At 21.7% G+C, this 12,327-nt stretch overlaps 1 protein-coding gene and 1 long non-coding RNA gene across 12 annotated transcripts in view; one reads left to right on the top strand and one right to left on the bottom strand.

Annotated features, from left to right (window-relative positions):
- Positions 1 to 12,327, bottom strand: part of LOC149031404 (uncharacterized) — a 151,770-nt gene that overhangs the window by 105,868 nt on the left and 33,575 nt on the right. The gene's annotated exons all lie outside the window — the stretch shown is intronic.
- Positions 1 to 12,327, top strand: part of KCNQ (KCNQ potassium channel) — a 66,006-nt gene that overhangs the window by 32,778 nt on the left and 20,901 nt on the right. For all 11 annotated transcript variants that reach the window (XM_089176119.1, XM_089176118.1, XM_089176117.1 and 8 more), the window contains 6 exons: positions 2,033 to 2,123; positions 3,993 to 4,119; positions 7,818 to 7,993; positions 9,306 to 9,446; positions 10,979 to 11,089; positions 11,295 to 11,501. In XM_089176119.1, coding sequence (XP_089032245.1) covers positions 2,033 to 2,123; positions 3,993 to 4,119; positions 7,818 to 7,993; positions 9,306 to 9,446; positions 10,979 to 11,089; positions 11,295 to 11,501 — 853 coding nt within the window. The remainder of the gene's footprint in view (positions 1 to 2,032; positions 2,124 to 3,992; positions 4,120 to 7,817; positions 7,994 to 9,305; positions 9,447 to 10,978; positions 11,090 to 11,294; positions 11,502 to 12,327) is intronic.

The raw sequence follows: 12,327 nt of genomic DNA, 5'->3' as shown, positions 1-12,327 counted from the left end.
AAACATTTTTTAAATTATATTCAGTTGAAATATATATATATATATATTTTTTTGTGATTATTTTCGATAGATTTTTTTGATTGAAAATATGATTAATTGTAGTCACACAGTAGGTATATCATTTAAAATACTAAATTAAATTTGTTTAATATTATTCTATAGTTATATAATATTTAATATAATAATAATAATAATAATAATAATAATAATAATAATAATAATATAAATATTAATATTATAATAGTAATATAATAATTATAAATATAATTAATATAATATTTTATAATTATCTAATTATTTTATTTTAATATTATTCAATTTACCATATTATTTATTTGTTAAATAATTAATAAAAATAATCTGTATTTCATCAATCAAATAATATATGAATCAAATATTCTATGAATATGAATTATATGAATTATGAATCATGAATCATAAATCATATATGAAATAAAATATTATTATTATATGAATCATCAAATATTCGTAGGTGATAAGGTGTAATAATTGCTAATATTATTGTATATTTTAATTAGAATAACTTTCCTCGTTTCATTATTTTTCATTGAAAATTTGATAAACTGTAATGACACTGCAGATATAATATTTTTAATATCAAATTAATTTCTTTAAAGTTCATATAATTATTGTAATTTATTATTATTCAATTTACCATATCATTTAATATTTAACTAATTAATAAATTAGTATTTTAAATCAACAGTATGAACTTCTATATAATATCCTACAATTAATCTATATTTTATAATCATCAAATATAAATCTTAATTAACAAATTTAATCTCAAGTGATATTCAATAAAAAAAAAAATAGAAGAAAAACAATATTAGAAAATAAAAAACAAATGATATAAATAATAAACATAAATTTATCTTACCTAAGAGATATTCCATTATAAACCATAATAACTATTATCTTATATTACACTACTACCGGTATTAGATAAGTATTAGATTAGAAAATAGATATCTCTATTAATTATAGGTAATTCTAGCGTTAATGATGTATCCACTTACTTATACTAAACTATTATACTTACACGTAATATTCTCCAATAAACAAAAGACACCAAAGATAGAATAGATTCGATGACTATTATTCTTACTTATACCAGTACTTCGTGAAACACAAGTAACATTGTCATATTGGATATAGTCATACACATACATACACACATGCAAATACATAATACATACATATACATAATTTTAAACAGATCGCATGTGCAACTTACTACCATGGAACGTTCAATTATACAAATTGGATATATGTAAATTGCGACTATCCTGCCATGTATGCATACATGCATATACATATATGCATATATAATATATATATATATATATATATATATATATATATATATATATATATGTGTATAAAATACATATGTGTATACATATGTAGGTTGCATCTATTGAAACACACTTTCCTTAACTGCTTCGATATACGATTACGTTTAACGATTTATAATTCAACTATGTACTATTCAAACGATCTCAAGTATATCGTGTGGTTTCGGTATAATTTTCATAGTATTTTCATGTAAACTTAAACAACCTTTGCGTGTATATGTGTCTTTTCATATTTTTATTTTAAAAAAGATTATATTAATTTTAAAACTAATGTTAAAATTAAATATATAAAATTATATACACTATTCTATATATATATATATATATATAAATTAAAAAAAATTATTTTAAAATTAACTTTAAAATTCAAATTATTATAATAAATAATAAATAAATGTATTAATAAATATATTAATTAATTTTATTATTTATTTATTATATTACTTTAAATTATTAATATATTTAAATATATAATTACTTGTTATATATTAATATAATTATATATTGTATAATTTATATATAAATATATATATATATATATATATTAAAAAAATTATTTTAAAATTAAGTTTAAAATATAATAAAATAATAATAATAATAATAATTATAATAATAATAATAATAATAATAAACACCGTATGATTTTGTTTCAGGTTCATGGTGGTGTTGGTGTGCCTCATATTTAGTGTATTGTCAACGATAGATCAATACAGTAACTTCGCAAACGAGACACTATTTTGGATGGTAAGCATTATATATTATATATTATTTAATAATTTTTTTTTTTATTTATAATCATTTAATCATACTTTTAATTTAATCCATTATATAAATCATATTAATAGAATTATTATTATTTCTTTTATATTTTTTTCAATCATATAAAATCCTCTACTAGTATACTTTTACTTTTAGCCGAGTTAATTTTATTATGCACAAAAAAAAAATGTTCCCTAATTTTTTTTTTAACTTTAAAAAAGTGAAAAGAGAGAGAGAGAGAGAGAGAGAGAGAGAGATAAAGTTATGCTCAACATTTTTAAAAAAAATGTGACTCTCTCCGTGTTATAATTGAGTTGGGATATTTAAAAAGTGAAGTTTCCACGATGGATGGATGGATCATCATCATCATCATCATCATCATTATCATCATCATCATAATCATCATAATCATCATAATCATCATAATCATCATCATCTTCTCATATATATTTTATATATTCTCACTGGTTTCATATTCGAATTTAATAACTCCGCTAATGGACAGAGGTAGAACGTTATTTAAAACGAACTCTTTTTAAATTCCACCACCAACCCATCGTATGTCTCTTTCACTATACGATAATCACTATATGTATGCTATTAAATAATAATAATAATAATAATAAAAAATTAAAAAAAGTAAAAAGAACAAAATGGGATTAATGAAAGAAAAAGGATAATACTGTAAATATACTAAGTGCGTAAAATATCATAACTCGTCACTTAATATTCATATCTTTTATACACACATAATGATAGAATATTTTTTTGATAAAAGTAACCCTATAAAAATAATAATAATAATAATATACTGTTTATTATTTTCATTCGTTATTATTATCATTTTATTATTATTTATTTCTTTGTTCACATGTTTCGTTTTTATTTAATAATATTATATCATAACTTCTTATTCTATATTCATATATTTTTTATATACAGAAAGACAGAATATTTATTATCAAAGTAATCCTAAAAATAATAATAATATACTGTTTATTATTTTCATTCGTTATTATTATCATTTATTATTTCATATTTTTGTTGTTGTTCATTTTTCTTTTCTCATTTTTAATTCTTCTTTAATCACTGTTTATTCTTTTTATTCGTTATTAGAATCATTTCATTATTTTTTATTTCATTTTCATCTTTTTGTATTCATCTTTAACTAAAAAAGACATAAACTATGTAAAAAATCTATAAAAATATCTATCAAGTAATTACAAACAAAATTAGCCACGAAAATTATTATCATAAAGTTTTGTTATTAATTATCTTACAATTTGTTTCTTTTTTTTTCCTTTTCTTTCATTTCTAATAAAAAAAAATTTATTCTTTAAAATAATAAAAAATCTAACAAATTTGTTGAACAGTAAAATCTTTTGTATTAAAGATGCATTAATTATTATTAAAAAAATTTATATAATATAATATTTTAAAATTAATTTATTCAATATACATATATGTATGTGTTCCCATAATTATAAAAGTGGTCATAGTAAAAAATTAAAAAAAATATAAATTCATTGAACAGTAAAATTTTTTTTTATTAAAAATTGCATTAAAAATGAATTAATTATTATAAAAAAATATGTATATATACTATACTGATATTAATTAATTCAATATATATATATGCTCATAATAATGAAAGTGATCTAACCATAAGTCAAAAATTAACAAACAAAAAAGAATACAAATTCGTTGAACAGTAAAACCTTTTGTATTAAAAATGAATTAACTATTATACAAAAAATACACATATATTATTTTAATATTAATTAATTCAATAGATATATGTATATAAAAATATAATTATTATTAACGATTGTATTAATATTATATGTTAATTAGGAAATATGTTTGGTGGTGTTCTTTGGTGTGGAATACTTGGTACGTCTTTGGAGTGCTGGTTGCAGATCAAAATACATGGGATGCTGCGGACGTTTGCGATTCATACGAAAACCGATTTGTATCATAGGTAATAAAGCATTAAACATAAATGAATATTCTTTTGTTTTGTTTGTATATGTGTCCTATATATCTTCTGTCTATCATTACTTATATAAATATATGTATATATGCATGCACATGCAATGTATATGCATGCATATGTATGTATGTATGTATGTATGTATGTCATATTACTTTGTAGAGACAAGTAACACATCGTCGCATTGCGCATTGTCGTTTGAATCGAATCGTTAGCATATCATTCAATTAATCTGATATATTCCTTTAGTACATAAAGTAAACTTGAAGATCTTAATGAGATCTCCGTTGAGATACCAACCGAGAAATTGACAAACATTGATCCATATCTAATCTTCATTAATTTATATTTAAATAATCAAAATTATTGAAGAATTTTTTTATCTATATTCAAAGAAAAATTAAAATGATTTTAAAGTTTGATAATATAATTATAATATAATAATAAAAAAATAATATTATAATTGATTCATATTTATTTATTTATATTTATTTAATTTTTTCAAATTGTTATTCGTTCATTGAATACTTATGTAAGTAAAAAAGAAAGATATTAAAGATTACAAATAATCTATAATTTATATCAGTATGACTTACTGTATATGACCTATATATATATATCACTTATGTGATAATATGATTATATATTTATATTTATATTTATTTATTATTATATTTTATTTTTCAAAATTTTGTTTTCATTCATTTAATACTTATGTAAATAAAAAATAAAAAAAAATCTTACTTTAATATAATAAATTATAAATAAGTAAGATTTATGATAATACGATTAAACTTTAATTTAATTTCAGACTACAAATTATTATTATTAAAACCATTAATATTAATTTTTTTCTATGACATCAATTTAAATTATTATTTAGTCGATGAATAAGTTTTTCATTAAAAAAAAAAAAAAAAAAAAAAAAAAAACAAAACCATTGATTTATTTAATTAACAACCTAAAGAAAATATACTCAACGAAATGGGACTGTGATCAAATACCATTCTCATTCATTTGTTTTATAATTCAATTCGAGATTTGAGAAAACGATTAGGTTATCCGGGTCAACGTGAAACTCTTCCCCATTCTCACTTCCTCGATTTAAAATAAAAAAAAAAAAAAAAAAAAAAGAATCAAAAGATAATAATCATTGCTATACATCTCTAACGGAACGATGCCCTCGAGGTTACCCTGTTTATGCTCGAACAGATGTTTTTTTTTTTTTTACTTTTGCTCTACTGTTTTGCTCTTTTATTTCGGTTTATATATATATTTTTTCTTTGATTATTCTCTTTTTAAAAAGAATTTAAAAGCTCGCACAAGCTCCAATTGGTAATTTAATTCCACCGAACGTTCGAATAAACATATATATATATATAAAAAAAAAAAAAAAAAGAAAAAAGAAAAAATAAAATAAAAACAGCCACGTACGAAAACGTAAATTTCTTTTTTTTTTTTTTTCCACAAATTTGACTTTACTTTGATGTGAAACTTTCACGTTATTTTTAATTCACGATCATTTCCAAACGGACTGACGATGTAACTCGTAACGAACGATCCCCCCCCTCCCCCAGAAAAAATAACTTTTTAAAATAAAAAGAAAAAAAAGAAGAACAAAAAAAAAAGAATAACAAAAAAAAAATGATTGGAAGAAGAAACAAATACTTCAAGACGGCATTTAAAAATCAAATTTTGCAACTAATACTTAAATGAGAGATTAAAACTTACAGAAATTCGATCTTCTACTACATATATATGTTCCTATAATATATATGTAGTACAATAGTATAGTAGTAGTAGTAGTAGTAGTATATTCATATATACTACTATATAATTTAATATTTAATTACTATAAAATATAATTACTATATACTACTATACTATTTTAGTACTATACTATTATAATAATAGTATATAATATGTATATAAATTAATATAAATAAAATAATAATAAATAATAAAATAATTATCATAATATAATAATATATTATTATTATAATATTATAATTTATAATATATATATATATATATATATATATATATATATATATATATATATATATATATATATATATAATTATATTACTATTAATATAATTTATTAATATATAAATTAAATTATATATTAATACTATGTACTAATAATATATTATTATTATTATTATTATTATAATATTATTATATATAAAAATAGTACAATAGTATTATATATAGTATAATAGTTATAATAGTATATAATATAAATATATAAATTTTTCCTAATAAAATTTCTATTGTAATATTTAAATATTTATATTACATATATAAATTATAATATATTATTTTTCCTAGTAAAATATCTATATATGCATATAACATATGGTCATGGTCATGGTTCATAGTTCGTTGAATTCATATTAATATGAGCTATAATGCAATAAGATCAAAACTATAGGATGAATATCATTTAAACAAAAACACAAAGTACTCTTAAAAACTATAAAAAAAATATTTTTATTACACCATTTTTTTTATTGTCAATTTATTAGTAAATCACAAAACAGATCAACTTTTGTTGAAACTATTTTTTTTTTTTGAGTCAAATTATCGCAAGCAAGTATTTAATAAATCATGAATACAATTACATAAGACTCCCTGTCTCCCTTACAAAAATAATGAGGGGAGGAGGGAGAGGGTTGGTTGGAAAATTTAAGGGGGATGAAAATAGGGGTGAGAGAATGATACGATGTATATTAAACATTACGAAGCTTTTGGTTTTAAGAGGAAAATGAATGCTTCCTGATTATTAAACGGCTAATAATCAAGGTGGAATATTAATTGGATATACTGCGTGCTTTTATATATATATATATATGTGTATGTACATATGTGAATGTGTATATGTGTGTGTGTGTGAATGTACTATATGGTGCTTATCGATCGATAATAATGATTTTAATTAATTAACTCGAAATATCTTGCCAATGAATCAGACCTAATAACAACCCTCTCTCCCTCTCCCTCTCCCTTCCCCCTCCTCCACCTTCACCACCACCTCCTCCTCCCCTTCATCATCCCTTCTTTCTCTTCCTCTCTCTCTCTTTCTCTATGTATTTATCTGTATATGTATTTCTCTTTCTCACTCATTTTCGAAATCAGGATAATACTGATTATTAGGATTTAATTGTGAGAGAGAAAGATAGAGAAAGGGACTACTGATCATTGTAAATTATTAGAATGAATTGCATGGAAGAAAACCGAGATTCATCCTATTTTGTTATTTTTCACACATACATATACACCTAGATATATTGCTAATTAACCGTATATGGTTTATTATGTAGGTAAAATTATTTTTAATAATTTATTGTGAGTTATACATTTTCAAGCAAATGTTTTTTGTTTCAAGCACATTTATACTATTATTTTTATTTTTTTATTTTTGATATTTCGATTAGTATTCTTCTTATTACTATTATTACTATTATTATTATTATTATTATTATTATTATTATTATTGTAGACATAATTTATTATATATGTAGAATAATTTTTAATATTTTATTGAGACATATCAATTTTTAAGCATATTATTTGTGTACCTTTTCTATTATTCATTTTTATTATTGTTCTTTTTTTTTATTTTTGAAATAATTAATTGGTATTATTATTATTATTATTGTTATTGTTGTTGTTGTCTGTAGATTTAATCGTTGTGGTGGCATCCATGGTGGTACTATCGGTTGGAAGCAATGGTCAAGTGTTTGCAACTTCCGCGATAAGGGGTATAAGATTTTTGCAAATACTTCGTATGCTTCATGTCGATCGTCAAGGTGGAACATGGCGATTACTAGGTTCTGTCGTATTTATTCATCGTCAAGTGAGTATGAGTATAAATATTATTTATTGTTTATTTAATTGTAATATTATTATTCTTTTTTTATTTTAAACAAAATTCTACAAAGTTGTAGTATACAGTGGCCTACCCAAATTTAACTAGAAATTTAAATAAACAAAATGAAATAATCATGCAAAAATTTCATTCCCATTCGTCCAAAAAAAAAAAAAAAAGAAAAAACAAAAAACGAAGAATTATTTATTGTTTATTTAATTGTATTATACGATTGCATTTTTTCTTTAAACAAAATTCTACAAAGTTATAATATACACAGTCTTATCTAAATTTAATTGAAAAAATTAAATAAATAAAATGAAATAAATTTAATTACATTAAAAAAAAAAAAGAAATTAATTACACTAAGTAAATCAAAAGAAATAATCATCCGAAAATTTCATCCCCATTTGTCAACAACAACAAAAAAAAAAAAAAAAAAAGAATGATAAATCTATCTAATTAAAATACATTTAGAAACAGTTCATAAATAAAATAGAAGAAGAAGAAAAAAAAAGAAAAGAATTGTTTTAAATGAGAATAAAATTAATTGCTCGAATTAAGATGAAACAATGATAAAAAGGGGTAAAATAGGTTGAGATTATAAAACGTTTCATACTCGTGTAAATTAAATATATAGTTATAATAGTTATATTATAGTACTTAAACTTCATTAATGTTGAGTAAATTTCAAATAAAACAATAGCTAAGATTTGCAAAAGTATTTGCAAACACACACACACACACACACATATATATATATATCTATATATGCATACAAAGATTAAACGATATTCTAACATATAAATTATCCTGTCCGATGCAATTGCACTGGGTAAGAAATTTTAAACGAGATAAGAAAAAGCGGAACCACCACGGTTTCATTTATTTCTATCTTGTTACTAACAAACAAACATACACAGCAGACACATACAGCAAGAAGACACATACAGCAGACACATATACATGAGACCAGATTATACCAGGACTCGTTAGAAAATGTTTAGAAGATAAATTATCCTTACGTGCATTTTAACCATTATCATTTTCTTTCTTTCTCTATCTTCTTTTTTTTTATCTTCTTCGTTTCTTTTTAATTTTATTTCTTGTTACCGTAACTGTAAATACTACTATTACAAACAAAGAACACTGTTTGTTAATCGATCCATGTTTTTTTCTTCAATTTTTTTATTTCTACTCTCTTTTAAAATTCAATGTTTATTTTTGATTCGTTAGTATTATTCGTGAGATTGATATGTTTTATATTATTTTATTTTTGTTTTCTTATTTTTCTTTGCAGGAGCTGATCACGACACTTTACATCGGGTTCCTAGGTCTTATTTTCAGCAGTTACTTTGTGTACCTTGCCGAAAAGGATGCTGTTGGGCCCGATGGAAAAACAGACTTTTCCAGTTACGCCGATGCACTTTGGTGGGGTGTGGTAAGTTTTTTAAAAATTACAAATTTTAATATCAGACATTCAACTATCATAGATCGAACTAATCTCGCGTGTTAACCAGTCTTCCCAGATTGTAATATAATATTTTTACATTCGTATATATTTGTATCATGGAAAATAATAATAAATATGTTTTCATGCTTTTTTTTTTTTATTAAACCTACTTATTTTCTATTTTATTTTTATCTCTCAATAACAAGAACAAGAACAAGAACAACAACAAGTATAACTTTAATAATTCTAATCTAAAGTTAAGCTCTGTTGTAGTTTTTCTTTTTATGTTTTTCTCCCTGGTTTTTATATTTTTTTTTTTTTTTTTTTTATTATTTTATACTCTCGTAATTCAAATCGAATTAACTGCACGATATGTGCAAAAGAAACGATCAATGTTATATATTTCTGCATGTATATATAAATATGTATGTATGTATGTATGTATGTATGTATGTATGTATGTATGTATGTATGTATGTATGTATGTATGTATGTATGTATGTATGTATGTGTGTGTATGAGTATTTGTATTTAAAGGAAGAGAAAGGAACGTGTCTATCTCTATTTCTCTCTCTATTTCTCTCTCTCTCTCTTTGTTCGTAGTCACGTCAGCACGCATTAAAACGAAACAAGCAAAATCCCTTTATATCGTACTACCCCCAAAAGCTACCATGTTACGCTCGGAATTGTGTCGAACACATTCTGCTTACCAATTAATCCTCGTTGCTTATCCAAACGAATCCCGTATGACGTTAATGTTTTTGATCGATTATTTCCAAAATAATTGAATAATCGACCAAAATAATAATAACAATAATAATAATAATAATAATAATAATAATAATAATAATAATAATAATAATAATAATAATGATGACAATGATACTGATGAAAATATGATAACGATATCTCTCAATAAAAAAAAAAAAAAAAAAAATAAACAAAATAATTATTAATCCTATAAATAAAACTCGATTACAGATTTTCTATTTGAATAAAAAACAAATTAATTAATCCTGTAAATGAACTTCGATTTAAGATTTTTTATTTGAATAAAAAACAAATTAATTAATCCTATTAATATAAATTTCCATTTGAGACTTTTTATTTGAATAAAAAACAAATTAATTATATAATTAATTTTATAAGGAAAATTCGATTACAGATTTTTTATTTGAACGAAAAAAAAAAAAATTAATTAATCCTATAAATAAAATTCAATTATAAATGGTTTCCTGTTTTTTTTTTTTTTTTTTTTTTTTTTTCAAAAAACATTTCGCGTGAAAATATTATTTTTTTATTTTATTTAAAATTTCTTTTAATACTTTTTCGTTTTATTTCTTTTTTTTGTTTTAATATTAAATGTGTTTTAATTATTATTTATACATATAGGATAATAAATCAATGCGAAATGCTAAATATGATTTGTTTGAAGATAGACAATGTTTAAAATAGGATATTTTTTGATCGTAATTTAATTTTCTTTGTTTTTTGTATTCTTCCTTTTTTTTTTTTTTTAGATCACAGTGACAACAATCGGTTATGGTGACACTGTACCACAAACGTGGATGGGAAAAATCGTTGCATCGTGTTTCAGCGTATTCGCCATATCCTTCTTCGCACTTCCAGCCGTGAGTTAATTAAAAAAATCAAAAAAGAAAAACAAAAACCAAAAAGTAAACACCGATAGAAAAAACATCTACACACATAGAAAGAAAAATTCATCTGTTCAAAATTAAAAAAAAAAAAAAAAAAAAAATGTCGACTTAAAATAAAAACGAATTAATATAGAAATAATTATTAAATATAATGAATAATAATATTAATTTTGTTTAGGGTATACTTGGTTCCGGTTTCGCGTTAAAAGTACAACAAAAACAACGTCAAAAACATTTCAATCGACAAATACCAGCTGCCGCAATGTTAATACAATGTTTATGGAGGTGTTATGCAGCTGATAAAGCAATAAACAGTGTAGCTACTTGGAACATTTATATAAAAGATCCAGCACCAACAGGACAACCATCTACACCATTGGGAAAGGTAAGAAAAGAATTTGTTTATTTCAATTATTATTTCGTTGTGTTTTTTACGAAGGAAGTGCCAGTGTATAGCTCTTATTATATATATTATATATGTATATATATATATACTATATATAATAAATATACTAGCTGTTGACTGTTGATGTTCTTAGATGCTTTAAAAAGTGTTCTTGAACGTTGTCCTAATCGAGATCCATCGTAATTCGCGATTTATATTTAACATTGTATATTTTATTTTTATTTTTATACGAATTATTAATTTTTTATCAAATTCTTTTTTTATATATATATATATATATTTTTTTATTCAATTATCATCGATTGGATCGTGGAAATAATTTTAATCATCGAATTATTAATAATAGAGATTTAGAGTAAAATATAATGTTTTTTAAATCCGTTTGTATTTTTTTTTTTAATTATATTTTAAAATTAATTAACAATTTTATATGCGTGTACCAACATATATATATATATATATAAGTATAATAATAAATGGAAGATTTGATTTTTAATCTTTTAATTAATGCCGACACACTCGTATAGCAGTAGTCGTAATTTTTTATCCTTTACTTTTTTTTTTATGTAAAAAACAAATGAGAAAAAGAAAGATTAGTTAATTTTATATTTAAGTAAAAAAAAAAAAAAAAGAACAATGGTTTATATGATTTATTCAAATTATTTTTAGCGATAATTAATTATAAAAAAAAAACACGATTTTTTTCCTAATCAATCGTATATAATCAAACGTTCCTTTTTACTTTTTATTTTTCTATTTTTATTTTCATTTTGATTTAAAAAAAAAAAAATATCTCGTTTATGTG

Source organism: Polistes dominula, unplaced genomic scaffold, assembly GCF_049000335.1.
Source record: "Polistes dominula isolate Pdom_NZ unplaced genomic scaffold, Pdom_raw_medaka contig_21, whole genome shotgun sequence".
Taxonomy (NCBI): Eukaryota; Metazoa; Arthropoda; class Insecta; order Hymenoptera; family Vespidae; genus Polistes; species Polistes dominula.
This window is presented reverse-complemented; position numbering and strand designations above follow the sequence as displayed.